The sequence below is a fragment of the Sturnira hondurensis genome, unplaced genomic scaffold (assembly GCF_014824575.4).
Source record: "Sturnira hondurensis isolate 20B ecotype Veracruz unplaced genomic scaffold, ASM1482457v3 Scaffold0014384, whole genome shotgun sequence".
Taxonomy (NCBI): Eukaryota; Metazoa; Chordata; class Mammalia; order Chiroptera; family Phyllostomidae; genus Sturnira; species Sturnira hondurensis.
The window spans coordinates 38,543,094-38,566,185 of NW_028087015.1; the positions used below are offsets into that span (position 1 = coordinate 38,543,094).

The 23,092-nt window shown below is 34.5% G+C and overlaps 1 protein-coding gene across 4 annotated transcripts in view; it reads left to right on the forward strand.

Moving 5' to 3' along the window:
• Positions 1-23,092, forward strand: part of NIPBL (NIPBL cohesin loading factor) — a 182,376-nt gene that overhangs the window by 158,267 nt on the left and 1,017 nt on the right. For 3 of the 4 annotated variants that reach the window (XM_037063190.1, XM_037063194.1, XM_037063191.1), the window contains 13 exons: positions 1,320-1,456; positions 6,431-6,571; positions 6,682-6,775; positions 7,190-7,344; positions 7,846-7,936; positions 10,241-10,414; positions 10,991-11,181; positions 13,097-13,204; positions 13,676-13,876; positions 16,805-16,951; positions 18,725-18,999; positions 20,309-20,483; positions 22,395-22,583. In XM_037063190.1, the coding sequence (XP_036919085.1) occupies positions 1,320-1,456; positions 6,431-6,571; positions 6,682-6,775; positions 7,190-7,344; positions 7,846-7,936; positions 10,241-10,414; positions 10,991-11,181; positions 13,097-13,204; positions 13,676-13,876; positions 16,805-16,951; positions 18,725-18,999; positions 20,309-20,483; positions 22,395-22,583 (2,078 nt within the window). Of the gene's footprint in view, positions 1-1,319; positions 1,457-6,430; positions 6,572-6,681; positions 6,776-7,189; positions 7,345-7,845; positions 7,937-10,240; positions 10,415-10,990; positions 11,182-13,096; positions 13,205-13,675; positions 13,877-16,804; positions 16,952-18,724; positions 19,000-20,308; positions 20,484-22,394; positions 22,625-23,092 lie in introns of all 4 variants that reach the window. The other variant, XM_037063192.1, reaches the window with a different exon arrangement.

A 23,092-nucleotide genomic window follows, 5' to 3' on the forward strand; every position in this document is an offset into this window, starting at 1 on the left:
CTCAGAATGAAATTGTTTTAACTATTATAAAATTGTTTTTAAAAGATTAGTAGTACATTCTTAATATCATTTATAATTGTTATATAAAAATGTGCTTAATCTTGCCTGAGCTAGAAAGCTATTAATATTTGTAATTAAAAATTCCTACTCTGGCTGGTGTACCTCAGTGGATTGAGCACAGGCCTGTGAAGCAAAGGGTCGCCAGTTCGATTCCCAGTCGGGACACATGCCTGGGTTGCAGGCCAGGTCCCCAATGGGGGATACATGGGGGGCAACCACACATTGATGTTTCTCTCCCACTCTTTCTACTTCCCTTCCCCTCTCTCTAAAAATAAATTAAAAAATATTTTTTAAAAATTCCCTAAGTTCTTAATATTTTATATTTATTACACTTATCAGCGACAAATCTGAAATTCTTAGCCAAAACATAAATAATTATATAAAACTATAAAAGTCATAATTGATACGTATTGCTTAAAGCACACAGGACTAACATTACTTCCCATTTGCCTGATGTCTATTAATGAGGAATAATAGTCAGCCTCGGTCATTCTTTGATATTTGGGGCCAATTGCCTCTTACAGAGAGAGAGGTACATTTATGGCACCTAAGGAAATTGTTGCTACCCTTTATATTTTTATGCAGTTTTTTTTTCTTTAATTTTTTTTAATTTTCCATGTGTACCTCTTTTTATTTCCTTGTTTTCCCTATTCTAGAGTTAAAGGGTGATACTGTTGTGTCAATATTAAAAAGTTGCTAAACCCCTCTAAAAACTAATTAGCCACCCAAGAACCGTTGTTATCTCCTAACTAGCAGCAGCACTTAGTCTTCCTTTCTAATGTAGCACTGATTCAACTTAATTTCTCACTTCCAACTTTTAACATTCCTCTACATCAGCATCTCTCTTTTCCAGCATCTTTAAACACAGTATCACCTCAGCGAAATTGGTTTTTTACCCCCTTTGCTAACTTTCTTTCTCATATTCACTTTCATCCATTTTTAGATATAACTAATACCATGTTTATTTCCAAAAGCCCATCCCTAAACTTCTGAGCTTCCATTCTACTTTTTAACACCAACCCTCCTCCCCTTGGGGAAAAACTTGCCTTCTGTAGTGTTGCCTTTTTTCCTTTATTCTTGGTATATATAATAAAGACAAAAATGAAATGCAGAAAATCTAGTATCATAAGAAATATTAATCAGTTATATTGAGGCATGTATTGAATCTATTCAGGAATGGTATTTCATAATTTAAATAATAGTTTAATTTTCACTGCCCTGTTATATTTTAGTGTCTTATTTCTTGTTTGTTTTTCCAGACTCTGACAATAAAGGTGTGAATTCTGGAAGATTGGTAGCTTGCATAACCACTTTGTTCTTATTCAGCAAAATAAGACCCCAGCTCATGGTTAAACATGCCATGACTATGCAGCCGTACCTTACCACTAAATGTAGTGTAAGTATAGACCTGTTCTGTGTTTCTGTTTAGTAGAAACCGTGTACTGAGTATTTTAAATTTAGAACTTAATGTGTGTCATTCGCATTTGCACTGACAGGGCAGCTGTATCATGTACTCAAATTTTTGTTCTGGTATTTGTGGCAAGTTACCTATAAACATTATTTTTTCAATTTATTATAAATAAAGTTCAGGCACCATTTTTCTTTAAGCTTCTCAAGCCAAACCCTTAGTATATGCTTACTAAATGTTGTAACTATTGCTGAGACCTCAAAGATGAAAGAGGCAGAATCCGTCATTAAGAAACTTCCTATCTTTTGGATTCTGAAATTGCTTTTCATTTTTCAGTTTTAGTATACTTGAAACATTTATTTTTATAACATAGTATATTGAACATGGAAAATCTAGTGTTATTTCAGAAATATTAGGCTGTTATTTTAAATTAATATTATACATCTGGTTTCCTAAAATCCATTGTGAAAATTAAATAAAACATTGCTTAAGTAATATATTCCAGCAGTTCATATGGCAGCATGGTTAAAGTGGCCTATTGAAACACTGAATTTTAAAATACTTTGAAAACTTTAAAATATAAATAGTTTTACCCTGACTGGTATGCCTCAGTTGCTTGGGTGTTGTCCTGCAAAGCAGAAGTTCACTGGTTCAGAATCCAGTCAGGGCACATTTGGGTTGTGGATCCTTCCCAGTCGCCTCTAGAGTATGGACTGTAGTGTAACTTGTACAAATAGTCTTCATTTACACCAACATTTTTTAAAAGTTTGTATTGATTTTTAGAGAGGAAAAAGAGGGAGGGAGAGAGAGATTAATTTGTTGTTTCAATTATTTATATGTTTATTGGTTGGTTCTTGTATATGACCTATCTGGGATTGAACCTGCAACTTTAGCATATTGGGATGACACTGTAACTAACTGAGCTACCTGCCCACGGCACACCAATATTTTTGAAAGCAAGCTTTCTTTGAAAACATTTTGTACAAGTTTTTATGCATATATATATATAATATATATATATACACATATATATACACACACACACATAAATATAAGCTTTATATAAAGTAGTCCCCTGTATTTGCAGAGGGTACGTTTCAAGACACACACACACACACACACACACACTATCTAAAATCACAGATAGTAGCAAACCCTATGTATATTGTACTTTTTCCTAGGCATACAGACCTTCCCATGTAAAGGAAACACTTCATGGCTTTTCTTTGGCATTTCCATATTGCCAGCATCACTCCTCTTGTACTTTAAGGGCATTACTAAGTAAAATAAGGGTTACTTGAACACAAGCATTGCAGTCCTGGGAGAGTCAGTCTGGTCAATCAAGATGTCTACTAAGTGACTCACAGGCAGGAAGTGTATGCTGGACAAAGGAACAGTTCGTGTCCTGGACAGGATAGAGTGGGATAGCACAAGATTTCATCACACTACTTGAACAGCATGCTATTTAAAACTTTTGTATTGTTTGTTTCTAGAATTTTCTATGTAATGTTTTTGGGTTAGTTGACCCCAGCTAACTAAAACCATGGAAAACAGGCCTAGCTGGTGTAGCTCAGTGGATTGAGCACGGACCTGTGAAGCAAAAGGTTGCTGGTTCCATTCCCAGTCATGGCACTTGCCTGGGTTGCAGGCCAGGTCCCCAGTAGGGGACACACAAGAGGCAACCACACATTGATGTTTCTCTCCCACTCTTTCTGCTTCCCTTCCCCTCTCTCTATAAATAAATAAATAAAATATTCAAAAAATAAATAAAACCATGGAAAGCAAAACCACAGTTAAGGGGAACTACTATAAGCCTATCTTACATATGAAAAATGCCTTTCTCAATTTGTTTTTTATGTCCTACCGCCATCTAATTCTTTCTAGTCTCAGGATAAGCAACCCGTAATAACCTACATACTTTATTCATGTTTAATTGTGGACACACATAAATAAATGGTTGACTGGGTTTTTAAAAAGTTCAGGTCGTGTTATCTACATTTCTATTAAGCATATTTACTGTGTGAAGTTACCCAATACATATGAGGTCTGTCCAGAAAGTATTCAGCCACATACTATAAAAAATAGAGAAATTTATTGAAGAAGAAACAAGAAACATTGTACAAAAGGCAAATGACTCCTCAGTCCCCTTCAAAATAAGCACTTTGGGACAGCACACAGTTCTTCCAGCATCTGTCCCACTGTTCAAAACACTCTGCAAAATCCTTTGTTGGAATTGCCATCAGCTTTCCTGAATTATTTCTCTGAAATAATTTGCCATCGTATTTACCTGATTCTCATGGACTGTTTGAAATCTCTTTCCTTTCAAAGGTGATTTTAGTTTTGGGAAAAGGCAAACATCTCAGGGCACCAAATCTAGGCTGTAGGAGGGCTGACTTACCTAGGTAACTTGATGTTTCATAAAAAAATTCCGTAGTGGCTGAATTAACCGTGGCTCGCCTTTTTCTGGACAAACTCATATTTATAATTCATTTTTTTAATGACTACATAGTAGCCATTTTATGGTTGTTCTGTGATTTATTTAGCCATTTCTTATTTTTGCAGGTATTTAAAATGATTTCTACTGATAGCTACTACAAATAATTCCTTAATAAGCATTTCTGTTCATAGACACTTGACCCTTGAACATCAGTTTGAACTGCATGGGTCTACTTATACACGAATTTTTTTTTGGTAAATAAAAGAGCCACCTCCTAGTTTCTGCAGATATTGCATCTGTCTATTAAACCATCCATGGATTAAAAACGGTTTTCTCATTCCCATTTGTGGTTGAACTGTAGATGTAAGGAGCCAACTGTAGTTAAGTTTCTGGGGAGTCAAAGCCTATATGCAGACTTCACAGCACCTGGTTTGGTGTCCCTAACTCCTCAGTTGTTGAAACGATCAACTGCGCTTTCAAATACTGGTGGCTGTTTTGGGGGTGACTAATAGATTCTGAGGAATGGACTTGCTAAATTAAGGGAATTGTTTTGGTTTTAAATAGATGTTGTCAGATTGCTGGTGGAGGTGTTGTATAGCCTCTTTGGACCAGTACATGACAGTCTGTGTAGTTTTTGTCCTTTTTGCCAGTCTAACAGGTATAAAGATACAGTTTATTATTGCTTCAGTTACCCTTCCCTGATTTCCAAGAAGGTTGAGAATTGTTTTTATGGTATTAACCAACTGGACTTGGTTTTTTGTGATTTAACTGTTTGTATCATTTGCCCATTTTACCTTTGAATTGAGCCTTGTTAAAAAATACTCTTCAGCCCTGGCTGGTGTGGCTAAGTGGACTGAGCACCAGTCTGCAAATGGAAGGGTCGCTGGTTGTATTCCCACGTAGTGCACATGCCTGGGTTGCCGACCAGGTCTCCAGTAGGGGATGCTCAAGTGGCAAACACACATTGATGTTTCTCTCTCCATTTTTTCGTCCTTTCCCCTCTGTCTAAAAAAATAAATAAAATCTTTTAAAAAAAATACAGGCTGCTTGAAAGGAAACATTCTTAGCGTTAAAAAAATGCTCATCGGTCTAAATGTTTTAAATATTGAACCATCTTATGCTATATTCATTTTAAATATTCTTAGTATTATGTTCTGTTCTTCTCCTTTACGATTTCTATCTCTCTTTAAATTTTTCTCCTAGATTTTAATATACTTATCTCAATTGATTTTCCAGGCCACTAATGTTGAGAGTTGTTTCAAAAAATGTTACTATATTGATTTAAAAAGTAAAGTTTTAGCAGTGATTCTCAAATGAATTTATATTATATGACAAAACCTCTTCCATCCCTAAACCCACTTTAACTCATTCCCTATTGATTAAAGGGGGTAGGAGTGTGAGATGACAGGGGGCAACAGGACTTCAGTGTTATTTAGAAGTATTCATCTTACCTAGTTTTTTAACTTAATCCTGTGGGTATGCTGAAAGTGAGGATGAATGTAAGGTGGGAGAGTTTTTAACCAGTGACGTAGGAAGCTCCAAGAGTCCAAAACATGTATCAATAGGCTATGGCTATTTTTATTGATAGATAAAAGTGTATGTTGAAAACTTTACTCCATACCCCAAAATAATAATAGTAAATAAAAATAAAAGAGTGACTTTGGCTGATTCCGGGGGGGGGGGGGGGGATTGGGTGACTAGAGGATGGAGTTGGAGATTTTTTGTTGTAAATACTATAATACTTTTATATTTTTAAAAAATGCTTTACTTATTTTTTAAATGAGTTAGCTTTTTAATCAAAGCTTTAAAACTTTAAAAAAATTAAAAATTAATTTTAATACAGTATTTTAATTTTTTAATTTAGTTATTTTCAAGTTTTGTCTATTAATAGACAGTATTTTTAATTTTAAAATAAGTCTGTACCTTTTTTAGGAGACTATATTTTCATCTGTCATAAAAAGGATTGACACAAGGCTTCTCAGCCTACTGACATTTAGGGCCGATCACTCTGTGCTGCCAAGAACTGCTCTGAGCATTATAGGATGTTAGGCAACAGGCCCTATTCATACCCCTTCCTTCGCCCTTTTTGTGACAACGAAAAATGTATCCAGATATTGCCAAATAACCTGTGGGAGGCAAACTCTCACCCCCAATTGAGGGCTTGTAGGTTAACATACCCCAGTTTGAAAAATACTAATCTTAAAAACTGTACCAGGCTTGGTAAAATTCTCTATTCATATTTAAACACCTTTGTTCAGAATTGACTTACATTGTGTTTTGGGGGGAAAAACAATAACTATAACATCGTGATTAAGTGACCAAAGGTCACATGGTATGTTAGTGGCATAGCTAAAATCCAGGTTCCTGACACTGAGGCTTTTTCCTCGATACCTTAAAGCTCTTTTCTAATGGTTTATTTAACTGGAATTTTACATGTTGAATACTTTAATCCACAAATACACAAAACAGCATATTGTTTCTTTTTAGATTTTGTTATTCATAAAGTGCTAATTTTATCCTTGTAGACTCAAAATGATTTCATGGTTATCTGCAATGTTGCAAAAATCCTAGAGCTGGTGGTTCCACTGATGGAGCATCCAAGTGAAACTTTCCTTGCTACTATTGAAGAAGATCTGATGAAGCTGATCATCAAATATGGCATGACTGTAAGCATCTCTGTCTTGATTCTCTTGAAGTACATACTTCACAAGTGATAATCACGTTTTGATTTGTCTTTAACTTTTGTCTAAACGATAACCTTTTCTGTATCTTTTAGGTAGTACAACATTGTGTGAGCTGTCTTGGGGCAGTTGTAAATAAAGTGACACAAAATTTTAAATTTGTATGGGCCTGTTTCAACAGATACTATGGTAAGTTCAGTGCCTGCGCTTTAAAATTGTTCTGCCAGATTCTTCAGTGTGTCCAGCTCATTTTTAGTTCACCTAATAAAGGGTAGCATCTGGGGAAGTAAGAGCTGTGATTGTCCTCTGTGGTCCACTCTCAGAAGTATTTTCTAGTGTCTTCTGTAATCTCTTAATAACACGATATGATTACTTCAGAAACGTATCTTCTCATAAGTAAATGTTGGTAAGTTCTGCCCACTATGTAAAATAAAATTTAAATTTTAACTTTTTAGGCTCTAAGGAGTGTTCTCGTAATTCTAAACATACTTAATACTTAGAACCATTAGTAAAATTAAACTGTAATTCATTATCAATAATTATTTGGACATAATAATTCAAGGACTGAGTGCTTATTATAAATAAATATTGCTTTATCATCAGGTGCCATTTCAAAATTAAAAAGTCAGCACCAAGAAGATCCAAATAACACTTCACTTCTAACAAACAAACCAGCACTTCTTAGATCACTTTTCACTGTTGGAGCACTATGTCGGCATTTTGATTTTGATCTGGAAGATTTTAAGGGTAACAGTAAGGTAAAGATCTTCATTTTAATTACTTAGTATGTTGTAATAGAATAGAACTGTATGACCCTGTGAGCAGAAAATGACTGAAATGATCCAGGATAAAGGCAGTATTAATATGGTATGATGAACATTCTGACAGTGTTGCTCAAAATATGGTCGTCAGACGGCTTCTGATCTTCGAGTTGTTTGTTATTGGTCTATAAGAAGACAAGCACAACTTCTGTCAGCTTTATAAGAGTAAGCACACTGTTCAAGTCAGCAGCTGAGCGTATTTTTAAATTTCTTAATGAGGGAGCAGTATGTTATTTACATTCTGGTACAAGCTTCTTTGTCATAGACCTTTTTTTTCAATGCCACTATTCTAAAATGTATCATTTTATAAACTTATGGTGACTCATTCTTCAGAAAAATTTGCATGTGGAAGTTCTCATTGTTTGCTTTAGGTTTTTTTCCCTTTATATTTGAAAACTAATCTTAGTTACTCTTCTTTATGAAATATTTTCTTCTTAGGTTAACATAAAGGATAAAGTACTTGAACTATTGATGTATTTTACAAAACATTCAGATGAAGAAGTACAAACAAAAGCCATCATTGGTCTAGGTAAGTTAAGTCTAAATTTCATTATAGTTTTAGTTGTTTGAGAGGTTGAACATGTTTTAAAACATTGTGAGTCTAAGCAGTTGATTTATTTAAGTGTGTTTCTAATTGTAGTAGGGTCTGGTACATAGAATACAGGGGGTTAAAACACCTGGTTGCCATTTCTGGCTCTGCCAATAACTTCCTGGGTGACCTTGAGCAAGTCATTTAATTCCCTCTGTTGATCAGTTTCTTCATTAACAAAATAGCGTCTCTTTCCCCTACTTTATAGGGTTTCATAAGAATACTCATTACAGCACTTTGATAAAGAAAGATGATTTAGAAGAATTTTGTGTTGCATATCTTTTAAGTTATTGTTTCTCTTTTGAAAGCTTTGTCATTATATGTGCCTGCCATTTCTAGTTAAGAGAGTGGGCAGTCTACACAGACTTTTACTCATAGAAGTATGTGGTAACCAACCCAAAAGAAACAATTTGGATATGTATCTGTCCCATTTTATTTTTCCAGGAACATTGATTTAGTAAATGTGTGCCCTTAAAGAAGGTTAGGGTTTATGGCTTATCTGAAAGGATAATGGAATATGGAAGAAATGTGAAAAAGATAGTATTAAAGTACCTGAATTGAATGCATTTTAAAACAATACAAGAAGAGTACTCTGTCCATGGTTTTGTTTTTTATTGTTTGTTTTGTTTTGTGCAAATATATGCAAAGCTGCTCAATAAAGTCAGTAACTTTGAAACTTTATTTTGGTAGCATTAACAAGGTTTACAATTTAATATGTATAGACAATCATTTATATTAGTCTTTTGAACTAAAATGGGTACTTAAAGTTTCTAAGTCACTCGAATCTGATTAAATATTTCTTTAAATAAATTTAAATTGTTTTTGCATTCCTCCTTTTCTTTCAGAAAATTACATATAGCAAATATAGTAAAAATTCAGATTTCATTTACTTGTAAGTTATATTGATACAGTATTACCTTCATGCCAAATATGTACCTCTGAATATTTGGTGTGGACATAAGCTAAATAAAGTGATAAAACTAAGAGTGTTACGTCTAATTCAGAGAACAAATACAGTTGACCCTTGAACATCATGGAGGTTAGGGGCATCTGCCCCCAGACAGTTGAAAAGCTACATATAACTTGCCTCCCCATAGGGAATTGATTGCACAACTCCTCACAGATACCAGAATCCGTGATGCCCAAGTCCCTTATATGGAATGGCATAGCACAGTGCATACAGTCAGCCCTCCACAGCCACAGATTCCCAGCCGCAGGTCAAAATACTGTTGGTTGAATTCAGGGATGTGGAACCCAGGAATACAGAGGGCCCACTGTATATTTATTGGGGAGGGTGAGATGGAAATGCATGTATAAGTGGACTTAAGTAGTTTAAACCCAGGTTATTCAAGGGTCAACTCTATGTAAATTTTAACTTAAAGAAGCAGTACTATGTGGAAAATAATGCCTCTAGACCAGTTAATGAAAGCCATCTTGCCTGGGCCATAGTTATCCTGTGTGACCTTGGGCTAGTTATTTGATCACTCTATGCTTTAAGTTTAGTGTTATTTGGCATCAGTAATACTTGGTATCATCAAGGATCTTCATTTTATCTTACATAAATAAGCATTTTATACAAATAAACATAATAGTATTTTGCTACTTATTAACTTGTTATAGAATTCAGCTTTATGGCTTCTTTATAATGCCATATGAGAAATAAATGGAAGATATTTTTCGCCTTGGTTCATTTTAGAATTATTCTGTTTCATCAAATGGATATATTTCAATATATTTTTTAAATAATGCCAATATAGTACCTTCTGCTAGAGATCTAAAAAAATGTTTGCAGACATTACCTCTTAAATCCTGAAAACATCCCTTTGAGGTAGGTGGGTGGTAAATATTATTGTCCCCATTTTACAGATGGAGAATTGAGGCACAGAGAGATTATGTGACTCACCCAAGGTCACACTACAAGTCAGTGGTGGAGCCAGGAATAGAATCCAAGACTCCTGTCTCCTAATCCACTCCCCTAGCCACTAGGCCCTGCTCCCTCCTCAAGGTTTCCTCTTGTGTGAAATTCTCCTTTGAAATGCAATTTCTTGTTTTTAATTCATGGGGAAAGAAGTACCTGCTCTAATACTTCTCTAGGTAAGGCCACTAGCATATTCTTCCAGTCATTTTTAAGTTTTAATTTTTGAAATAAGGCGTTCTTTATGTAATTTATCAACATTTTCATTAAATGCTATATTTAACTTTAATATGAATATATCAAGAGGGGTTTTTTTTCCTCTTCTTTAGGATTTGCCTTTATTCAGCATCCAAGTTTAATGTTTGAGCAAGAGGTGAAAAACCTATATAATAATATTTTATCTGATAAGAACTGCTCAGTAAATTTAAAAATACAGGTGTTAAAAAACCTCCAGACCTACCTACAAGAAGAGGATACACGTATGCAGCAGGCAGATAGAGACTGTAAGTGAAATGTATTTTTTTAACATTTTATTTATTTCTTTTTAGAGGGGAAGGGAAGGTGAGAAGGAGAGAAATATCAATATATGGTTGCCTCTTGTGAGTCCCCTGCTGGGAACTGGCCTGCAACCCAGGCATGTGCCTGAACCGCGATCGTGTGGTTTGCAGGCCTGCACTCAATCCACTAAGCTACACCAGCCAGGGCTGAAGTGTATTTTTTAATGTAACAGTGTTGCTACACTTAGAATACTTCGACTCATTTTTAATTCAGATATCTAATTCAGAGGAGACTTTATGTCCATAGCTAGGCTTAAGGATATTCATAAATTCCCTAAAATAGTTTGCAAAATTTAATATATGTGTATGCATTACATTTTGAGTGAGGAGAGGGATTTAGTTCTCATTAGGTTTACCGAGGGACATCTGACAGAGACCTCCTCAAAAAAGGAAAGAAAAAAAAGATTTAAGAGCCATTGAGCCAGAGCACTAACTATAACATTTGTGCTTTCAGTCGCTGTCTGATGTGGTATATTTAAGCAAAGTTTAGTGTACATGTTCTTAATATGTTTACTTTTGTAGGGAAGAAAGTTGCAAAACAGGAAGATTTAAAAGAAATGGGTGATGTTTCCTCAGGGATGAGTAGTTCCATCATGCAGCTTTACCTCAAACAGGTGCTTGAGGCGTTTTTTCACACCCAGTCAAGTGTTCGCCACTTCGCCCTAAATGTCATTGCATTGACTCTAAACCAGGGTCTTATTCATCCAGTCCAGGTGAGTATGTCTTAGTAAGCAAAACTTACCAAAAGAACCAGATTTGTTGTCATTTGATGACATTGTGATTAGAGAATGAGTTCTTTATTCCTCTTAGTTACTTTTTTCTTTTTGGTCCTAAACTCTTGAGTCCAGGTTTTAGCCCTTCTCATAGGTTGTCATTAATGCAAAATACCTAAATATTTATAATGTCTCTATTAAAGAAACTTCCCATTTATATTGGCAGAATATGTACTTGGCATGATTTTCTATGTAGGAATGCTAGATTTGTTTTAATATTCATTAACTCTTATCCCAAAGAACCAGCAACATGTAATATCAGGAGAGTTAACTCTGGTAGGAGTGTAAATCTAACTTTTAAACAGGGTGGATTTTAATCCACAGAAAATAAATTATGTAGTCTGAGCTCAGTTTCTTCATCTTATAAGTTAGAGTTAATATCATATGCCCACACCTCAAAGCATTGATATGAGTACTAAATGATGCAATAAAGACATATTAGTATACTAAGGACTGACTGTTAATGCTGATACAATAGTGTATATATGATAGGTTCAGGAGCATGCAATATGCTAGAAAAGTGAAATTATTAGATAACCAAAGCCTGTTACCCTTCAAGATTTTTATTTTGGCTGTTTTTTTGTGAAACTTTTAAAAAAGTATGTTATGTGTAAATACGCTCTGTTCTCTCCTGTGTCCTGAAACAAAGCGCAGTAATGAAGCATGCTAAACGGTGTTTAGGCTGTTTGTATGGCTCAGGGTTATCACCATCCAGATCACCTATTAAAATGTACAGTGGTATGTTGAGACTCGAATTTTTGAGGTACTTACAACTTTACTTGTATTCTGAATGGCCTCAGGTGGTTGGTGCTTTTTATTATTATTATCTGCTTTTTAAATTTTTTCTTTTAAAGTTCACCCTTAAATTAAAAAGTGTGGGAGTGGTGCAATGAACTCCTTTATACTCATCACCTATTATTTACCATTTGTTAGATTTTTGCCACATTTGCTTTATCTCTTGGTCTTCATACATATAATTTTTTGCTGAATAATTTGATGGTAAGTTTCAAATATCACTGTTCTCTACTTCTAAATACTTTAATATATATTTTCTAAGAATAAGGGCATTCTCTTATAAAACCATAATGCAGTAATCAAATTCAGGAAATTTAACATTGATACATTATTATCTAATATGTAGTTTTGTTTTCAGATTTGGCCAGTTTACCCAGTAGTCTTCAGTGGCCTTTTTTTCTCATTGATTTGGAATTTAGTTCATGATCATCCATTGAGTTAGTGTCATGTCTACTTTTTTAATGGTTTATTTATTTGTTTGCTTGTTTATTGTTGTTTTTCTCCCTTACTGCTATCTGATTCATATTCACCTAACTTGGTAGTGGTGTTTCTTGACTTTAGAAGTACAATAAACTGGCTGTTACCACAATACTAGCTATCCAGTCATTGAAGCTATATCTAAAATCAGCTGTGTAGTAAAATTTATATTTTTTTAGTTTTGAGTATATAAGACAAATTACGTGCTGCCCTATTTTATCTTTACATGGCTAATTGAGTCAAGCTTGAAAAATTATTGGATAACACATTTGTAGTATATATCACAGTCTTAAATGGATATTCTTAGTGTTGAGGCCCTTTATGTTTAAAGCACCCTAAAGTCACACTGAAATTATTGAAATTTCACCACATCAGTATTTTTGCTTATGCACCAGTGCTTTTTTGCTTTAAGCTAAATTTAAGGAAGATTAATCATTTTTAAAAGAACACTAAAGCATGGCATTTAAAGGCCTATGAAACTAAATATATAAATCCCAGATACACAGCAAGTTTTAACATATATAAAGATACACATAGAGCTTTTACTACTGTGATCTCTTATAAATTCTGTTTTTATTTCCAGTGTGTACCATATTTAATTGCTATGGGCACAGACCCAGAACCAGCTATGCGGAACAAGGCTGATCAGCAGCTTGTGGAAATAGACAAAAAATATGCTGGATTTATTCATGTATGTATATTTAAATTGTATAACTTAAATTTAAACCTTTTTCTGTAGTAAAAACCATTTATTTGGTAACTGTCCTGTCCATATTCCTATTAGGATAAAATATTTTGCTTAGTACCTACTTAGACATGCAGCTAAGTTTGTCCCCCAAGGTATTTATTCTTGTTTAAAATTTACTCTTAAGATTGAGCTAGAGGTGATGGATAGTCCAGCAGGTACAATGGCATGCATGGGTTCTAGTCCCTACTGCTTGACCTCGGGAGTAGTAGCTCTTTTGCGTCTCGATTTTTTCCTTCTGTAAAATGAGGAGATTTTAATAGATGATTTCTAATGTTCCAGCACTTGCATTCTGTGATCTTATTATTTATATAAGAAAATCAAATAATGAGTTAACCTCAGACTGTAATGCGCAAAGTACATTTTTAATCTGACTTTTAATTTTCATGACAAAAATGAGGCTATTATTGATTTCAGATGAAAGCAGTGGCTGGTATGAAGATGTCTTACCAGGTACAACAGGCAATCAACACATGCCTAAAAGATCCCGTGAGGGGTTTCAGACAAGATGAGTCCTCTAGTGCTTTGTGTTCACACCTTTACTCCATGATCCGTGGGAACCGCCAGCACAGACGAGCCTTTCTGATCTCTTTACTCAACCTCTTTGATGACACAGCAGTAAGCACAAAAACGTATTATTTTAAGGAAATAAATGTTCTATAAATTTTAATGCCTAAAGTAGTCACAAGTTTTTTAATATTACAGTTTTAGTAAATAATAGTGACTATGTTAAATGTGTTTCTTTGAGTCTTCTGTGTTAATTATATAGGCAACAATTGAGCAGGAAATTTTACATGGGAGTAAATACAGTGAGAGGTGGGTAAAGTATAATTGTGTCTTCATACTGAGTATCCTATAAACTTTGATAACAGTTCCTTCAAGCATACCTTTAAATAAAGTGTATCGAGGGATAGATTAGGTAGGTAGGTAGATAGGAAGGAAGAAACAAAGATAAGATGAAATTTTACTTGTTTCTGTGAGACTCAGATATTGTTAGAATAACTCCTCTAGGATTTTGGCTCTTGGCATTTCCTTCGTGTTTAAATGCACTTCCTTAATGAAGAGCCCACGTTCATTTGTGTAATTGCCTGTTGCTTCTTTGGGCTATTGCACAAGGGGCATTATCTGGCAAAAAAAAAACCAGGTCATCCTTAACTTTAAGCTTACCTCTTAATTTATTCATTCATTATACTCAAATATTTACTCATCACCTGCTATATGGTAGCCATTGTACTAGGAAATGAAGTTAAAACAGTAAATAGGACATGTGTGATGTGTGCCCACATAGAGCTTAGAAAATATATTATAAACATCTATTTCAGAAATAATTGGGTATAATTTAATCACCACCACCACCATTATATCATCAGCATTAAGCTCTCATTTCATATGAGATATTGTGCTATCAGTCCAAAATGGTATGATAATAAGTGCTCTTGCCCTTAATGGGTCTTCCCTCCAGTTGGGGAGAGAGACACAAAATAAAGGAAATATATAATAGTTAAGGTTAGCATCTCCCGAGTGCCAGGTGGTTTGAGTCAGTGATATTGCTGTAGTTTTTTTTAATCTCTCCTGAGCTGCATTCCTGTGTGGTTTCGTTGCCTGCTGCATGTCATGGGCTTGTGTTCTATCACCTCAGCATGTAAAATGCTAAATCCAGCTCTCGTCAGTACTTTCTTTTTCCTCCAACAAAGGATGTCAGAGGAAAAGCAAATTACTGAAATCTTAGGGGGATTAGATGAGATGGATCTACTATTTGAGGCAAGGATAAAAGCATGAATAAAGGGACAAAGATAAGAGTATGTGGGAAATAGTGGACAGGTTGTTACTTGGAGCACACAGGTCATAGTGAGGCATGTTTATGGGAGTTCTTCTAGACAGTGGAATTGCCAAAGAGCATTTTAACATTGTGTTTACATTGAAGGTAATACTAATTAATCTATTATGACAACAGTAGAAAAGGATAAAAGAAATTTTGTGAGAAACACAAATGTTTTGGCATTGAGGTCACATTGAGGTAGTGAATTAATCCATTGTGATGGCAGTAGGAAAGAAACGTGAGGGAGGAATAAATAAAACTGAGAAGAATAGTCAAAGGATAACTGGATATTTTTGTGCTAAGCACTTGAAAGAATAATAGGATTGTTGCTAAAAGCAATTTGAAAAGGAGTTGGCTTGAGCAGAGTATAGAGGAGGAATAGTCAAAATGCTTAGAAAACTGAGGAGTGAAGATTTCAGGAAGGAAAGGGTGGGATGATAGTATTCATGCTATTAAGTCTAGGAGAATGCAAAGTTAAAAAACAGGGTGCGATATTTGTGGATAAAAATGCTCAGGCAGGGAGGCACAAAAGATTATTTTAATTAAAGAATAGTAGGGAAGACCTAGAGGAAACATCTCTAGATTATTATTTTAAGAAATTTGTTTTTTGGAAGGAAGGAGCAGTGTTGGACCTTTTTTATGGTCAAAGTTGAAGAGTGTTCAGAGTGTTTTTTTTTTAAGGTTTATTCAGAATAAGTCTGAACATTTATTTTCAGTTTTAGGAGGGGGAAAATAAATATGGGCATGTAATGAATATATATGTATAAAAATTACAGGTTTAAAACCAATATATGATGTAGGGTTCTATGCATCTTCCTAACTTTAACATTTAAGTGTTATACATATTTAACAATAAAAAAATAGAGTAAGAGTCTCATGAATATCATACCAAGTTTAGCCCATCTGTCCTGTGGGATTATTGTACTGCTGCTGCTATTGGGTATTCTGTGGGAGGGAGTGGTTTTTTATTACTGTTTTTCTTTTTTTTAAAGGTATAAATGTTTTAAAGGAATTTAAATGGTAGTAATATATCTTTCAGTTTATATTCTGTATGATCATGAAATGCTGAAAGTCCCTATTGCTTCTTTTTAAAACAAACTAGTAGCAGCCATATTTTTTTCTTCAAATTTTATCTACCTGAGAGTTTTTATAGTGTGAAACTGTGGTAGCACTGTCAAAAGGACTCTGATATTCTAAGTTAAATATACATAGGAAACTGAAAAACGTTTTATGAGTATAGAATTTTGTGGGGCTTTTTAACCCGCGTATTAGTACTATAATTATCGTGTATTTTTGAGGGAAGTATAGTAACTGTGTGTAAGTGATCTTCATATGGGTTAAGCTCTTAGAAACATAATGACAAACAGTTATGAATTTGTGTGTATATTATCTGGCATGATATGGATTCATCATGAAGATTCCGTATACTTTATAAGAATGTAAAGGGAATTCCACTTGGATGCACTAAAAAAATTCACCTCTTCTTTTCTCGAGGTACTGTGGTATAAGTCATTATGAAATCTCTTAAAGTGGGTATGAAGTTTTTTTATAAAATCCATACCTATTCCCCCTCCCTTTTTGTTACTGCCCTCTGTCTTTACCCCTCCCCCACTTTCTCTGAAACATTAACTGAGGTGAAAATGTCCAGTAATATTTTTTCTTAAAAGGCATTTTGGATGGGTTTTGAGATTAGCCACTAAATGTGTATGTTTTTTTTAAATTTACAGAAAACAGAAGTAAATATGCTCTTGTATATAGCAGACAATCTAGCCTGTTTTCCATACCAGACACAGGAAGAGCCGTTGTTTATAATGCATCATATAGACATTACACTCTCAGTTTCTGGTAGTAACCTACTGCAGTCATTTAAGGAGGTAAGTTACACACGTTACTGTTCTTCATGTATCTGCATCTTTCACAGTGCAGACATGCAATTTTCACTGTTTTGTTTCTCATTGTTCTCTTTACTCTTTTCATGGGCATATAAAATCTTTCTAAAACTTACTGAAATCTGGGCAGTGCTTTAATTGGCTGGGGAGGCAGTGTGTTGCTATTTCCTATCTACTAAGAAACACCTAAAACCATTTTATTTCGGATCGTTTGGGTGGAATATACACTCCCACATATACTTACATATAGATATACTTAACACTTATATGGATTGTTCAGTTGTTAAACCACCCCACTTCTTTATTTCTCTCACTTTTTTAGAAATTTATTTATTTTTAGAGAGAGGGAGGGGGAGAGAAACATCAGTGGGCAACAGATATATCAGTAGGTTGCCTCTCGCACACCCCCAACCAGGCACCTGAAACCCAGGCGTGTGCCACAACTGGGAAAGAAACTGGTGACATTTCATTTTGCAGGCCAACACTCAGTCCACTGAGCCACACCAGCCAGGCCTATTTATCTCTTGACTTTTAAGTGTTTGGTGACTATTCACACGTTCATTTAAACCCTACTTTAAAGTAACTTGCAATTCTACAGACCTGGTAATGCTGTAGATCATAATAGTACACTTGAAGAGATCTAGATAGAGATACAGATAGCTTCCTGAGAAAGAAACACAGAAAGTGCATAAAGCCATTGATTTCCTTATCCTTATATACCAGCATCATAATTAAGTTGGTATGTTTTGTGCCTAAAACTTTACTGAGTTTGTTATAAACCTATGTCTTTCCTTCATGGTTTTTTAGGAGGAAAATGTAATTGGCTTAATTATAAAAGCACCTGGTATAGCACTGGGCACATACTTGGCACCCAGTGAAATTTTCATAGGTTAACTGGAATATTTTCACGTACCTCACAATACAAGTAGATCTCATTTTATACAGTCACGTTGCTCAAAAGTTAGCCTCCTCAAACTAGTAAGTGTGGAATATATTTTAATACCTAAGGGGGGTGGGACTACATGTAGAAATTTAGGAGGCCCCACTGTAGACCTGCTGAAACAGATTCTACTTTTTGAACAAAATTCTTAGGTGTTTAATATACATGTTGAAGTTTGAGAAGTTAATAATTTCCCAGGAACTTCAGCCATTGTATTATCTTATTTTACTTCACTTACTATTGTGCATATACTTGTATGTTCTACTGTTATTTAACATTGCATGTAATCTAGTCTTTTTCCCCTTTTAAACCCAGCTGACTTTGCTTCTTTTTAAAAGATAACAGTTTCATAAAGTACAAAGAAACAATTTAAGTATTTTAAAAAATTACCTATTGCTGAAAAGTTCTTGAAAGGGAAATATTAATAAAAGCTGGTGATGTTCAAGCCTATTGTCTTCTCCCAGTTAAATTATAATTACTGCTTTTCTTCTGTATTGGCTCATCAATACCAAATTAATACTTTTATAGTCAGTTTATCTCATTACTTTTCTATAAGAAAATTGTTCCCCTTTGAATGATATTTCAGAAGGGGTTGGAGGTGGTTACAGAGAGGAGATTATACATGATTTTATTTAGTCTTGGAGCTTAGTATTTCCCCCAAGGGTTAGACCTCCAGTCATTTATGGAAAGGCAAAAGGTTTCATTACATAAAATATTGACGTGGGGATGCTTTTGGAAGCTGTTGAATGGAGCATATGTATATTTGTGGCATTTTTTAAAATTGTTTTCTTAAACAGAATAATTTCCCTTTTTTGCAGTCTATGGTAAAAGACAAAAGGAAAGAGAGAAAATCATCACCTAGTAAGGAAAATGAGTCAAGTGAGAGTGAAGAAGAAGTTTCCAGGCCTCGGAAGTCACGGAAACGTGTAGATTCAGATTCAGACTCAGATTCAGAAGATGATATAAATTCGGTGATGAAATGTTTGCCAGAAAATTCAGCTCCCTTAATTGAGTTTGCAAATGTCTCCCAGGGTATTTTATTGCTTTTAATGTTAAAACAACATTTGAAGAATCTCTGTGGATTTTCTGATAGGTAAGGGAGAGAATAAATTTTGTTCAAATAATGAAGAAATATGAAACCCTGTTTTGATTGAATGCTTACTTTAATATTTAAAATACTCATTTTTAAGGAGTTTGTTTCTTTTTATTGCTGTATAGTATTTTGTTGTATAATACTGAGTTGGCCAAAAAGTTTGTTGCCTTTTTTCCATAAGATGGCTCAAGTAGCACTTACTTTAACTTCATTCAAAATAATTTTGTTAACATTGTATTGTGACAGTTGTCGTATTAGCTGCATTTAAAAAACACCAAAATTGATGAATTTTTGTGTAGCCATTTTAATATTGAAGATGGAAGAAAATAAGTAACTTTTTGGCATATTATGCTTCATTTCAAGAAAGGTGAAAACTCAACTGAAATGCAAAAAAAAAAATGTATGCAGTATATAGAGAAGGTACCGTGACTGAATGGATGTTTTAAAAGTTGTTGGTGAAGTTTTGTGCTGTAGCTTCGTCACTGGATGATGCCCCACAGTCGGGTAGACCAGTTGGAATTGATAGTGATCAAATCCATACATTGAGAACAATCAGTGTTCTACCACATGGGAGAGAGCTGACATACACAAACTATCCAAATCAATAAAGTTACTGGTGAAAATGACAAATGCGTCTTTTATGGAAGAAACTACATGAACTTTTTGGCCAACCCAGTAGAGCATGTTTCATCTAAAGGGCTCAGGTATTATTCAGAGGATCATCAGCCTATTGCCACAGAAGAGAGTGGACACAGTGTGGCCCACAGCTCCCACTTTTTCAGGAAAAGCTATATAACCCAATTTTTATGAGAAATATTTTGATACTAAATGTTGGCAAAGTAATTTAACAATGAGGTGTTGGGGCACTGCTAAGGAATTGAAAGATTTTTAAACAGAGTTGTTAATATGAAACAGACTCGTAAGTCATTCTGGCTGCTGTGTAGGGAATAAATAGTTAGAGGGAGTGGGAAAAAAGGGGAGAAGGAGGTATAAACTAGTTAGGTTGTACTGAGTCATTATACTAAAAATATCTTATAATCACAATCATGGTATTAAAAAGTAGGTCCCAGAAACTCATTTAAATGATGCCTCTATTCAAGTAAATACTCAGGGAAATGAGAACATTATTTTTTTTAATCTTTCCCCTTATACCTTTACTTTTGTTTTTTAAATTGTTTGTTTTGTGTACAAGTTCACTGATTAAAATTTGTGTGACAAAAAGTTAATTATTAGTAAATAAATTTTAGAAGCAGTTTAAATGTAAAAACCTGAAAATATTTTAGTTAATGGTTTTGTTTTCCCAAAACAGTAAAATTCAGAAATACTCTCCATCTGAATCTGCAAAAGTATATGATAAAGCGATAAACCGAAAAACAGGAGTTCATTTTCATCCCAAACAAACACTGGACTTCCTGAGGAGTGATATGGCTAATTCCAAAATCACTGAAGACGTGAAAAGGAGTATAGTAAAACAGTATCTAGACGTGAGTAGTAAAACCAAAATATATTTTCCTTCTAATCATGGTTTTTTATAAAACATTTTGGGAGGGAGTTAGCTATCCTTCTTGACCTTGAAGATAAGCTTTCATAAACTATCAAGATTATTTTTTCTTTTTTGGTCTGGTTTTAAGGAGTTACTTTAAGCTTGCTTTCCCATTTCATCCATCTAATTATTGCATCTTAATAATTTTTTTTCTTAAAGAATGACCGCTAACCAGTAATTTTATTTTAGCGAAAATAAAAGTTTTTAGGCAAGTTTTAGGAAAAAGCCATGCCCATTTATATATTTTTTTAAATTCAGTGGATTACTACATGGTGTAATTTTCATAAAAAGAAAAATCATGAAAAGTCATCCTCCTACCCTCTTTAGAGCCATTCTGTTCTTCTCCTCTCTGGCAACCAATATCACTACTTTTTCCTGTATAGTTACAGAAGTCTGAGTGTGTGTGTATTTTTGTATTTCTCTTAATGTATACTCACTTCACAAGTATGAGAGAGTGTGTGTGTGTGAAATGTGCTTTCAAAATGTATTTTAAGAATAGCCCTGGCTAGTGTGACTCAGTGGATTGAGCGCTGGTCTGCAAACTGAAGGATTGTGCTTCCATTCCTGGTTAGGCTGCATGCCTAGGGTGCAGGCCAAGACACAACCTGTCAATGTTTCTCTCATACACTGATGTTCTTCTACCTCTCCTTCCCTTCTACTCTCTCTAAAAATAAATAAGTAAAATCTTTGAAATTTATAGAATAGACAGATTTATAGAGACACAAAAATAGAGTAAAGGACCAGGCTGTGACCGGTGTGGTTTAGTGGGTTGGGCATCATCCTGCAAACCAAAAGGTCACAGGTTCGATTCCCAGTCAGGGCACGTGCCTGAGTTGCCACTCACCCTGTTTGAGGGGTGTGAGAGGTAACCAATCAATGTCTCTCACACATATCCATATTTCTCTCCCTCTCTTTCTCCCTTCTTTCCTCTATCTACAAAAATAAATAAAATCTTTTTAAAATAAATTTTTAAAGAGAAAATCAAATGAAGTGTACCAGGGCTTATGGGAAGGAGGAATGGGGAGTTATTGAATGAATACAGAACAAAAAAGTTATGGAAAACGTTTTAGAAATGATGGTGTAATGGTTGCATAACATTGTGAATATACTTAATGCCAATGAATTGAACACTTCAAAATGATCAAAATGGTAAATTTTCTATTCTGTATAGTTCACCACAATAAAAAAATTAATGTTTAAAAATGTTTTTAGAGACTGTTTTTAAAAATAAAAATAAATTTATTTTAATCTACTTAAAGCAGTAGCTGAACATAAGTAATAATTTTTTTTTACCCAGAATGAAACCTACACAATGGTTTTCATGTTACTCATAGACTGTAATTCTTAAACTTTAAAGTTAAAAATTACTTTAGTTCTCATTATTTAGTACTCATTACTTTAGTTCTCAAATTTTTGTTTTATTTTTTTAAGATTTCATTTATTTATCTTTAGAAGGGAAGGGAAGGAGAGAGAAATATCAATGTATTGTTGCCTCTTGTGTGTCCCCTGCTGGAAACTGGCCGCAACCCAGGCTTGTGCCCTGACTGGGAATCAAACCACGATATTCTGACCATGCCCATTCATTTGTGTGTTCTCTACTTAACACAGTACAATGGCTGGATCATGTAGCAGTGAGAGAGACTGTTTAGACTCCAAAGCCAAAAATATTTACTCTCTGGCTGTTCACAGAAAATGTTTGCTAGCCCCTGACTTGGACAGTAGCTAAAGTGTATTTCACCCACCGAACTAAATTTAGGAAAGAAAATTTAAAAGAAAAGAATGTGTTTAGGGATTTAATAGTCTTACTTGAAATATTTACTTAAAATTCTAAATTAATATCTGTTCTTTGTAGTTCAAACTTCTTATGGAACATCTGGACCCTGATGAAGAAGAAGAAGAAGGGGAGGTGTCAGCTAGCACAAATGCTCGGAACAAAGCAATTACCTCGCTGCTTGGAGGAGGCAGCCCCAAAAATAATGCAGCAGCAGAGACAGAAGATGATGAAAGTGATGGGGAGGATAGAGGAGGAGGCACTTCAGGGGTGAGGCGGAGGAGGAGTCAACGTATTTCGCAGCGTATTACGTAAAATGATTTTTATGTGCTTATATATGTCAGTCTTTTACATGTACATCAAGTAATGTAATACTTATGAGAGAAAACATTTTGTAGATAGAGATTCTCTACTTAACCATTTATACATCGTTTTGTAGAAAGTTTAACATAAAAGACAATAAAAAAGAAAAAACAAATGAGATTTATTCAGCATAAAGGGGTATTAATTTTTCTTTGGATTGTATTAATGTGTGTTGTTCTTTTTATTGTTGCTAAGGTTTATGTAGCTTTATGGTTCATATGTATATATAATTTTATATATCAATAAGAGTAAAGACACGGGTACAAATTAAGAGTTTTATGGTTTTACAAGTGTGTTAACCCCTTGGCGCTGGCGGTCACAGTGCGCCTCATTGCTGGCAATGGAAGTGTGCTGGGAAATCCCAACTCCCGGCGTCAAGGGATTAAAAGCAATAAAAACAATAATTTCACTAAAAT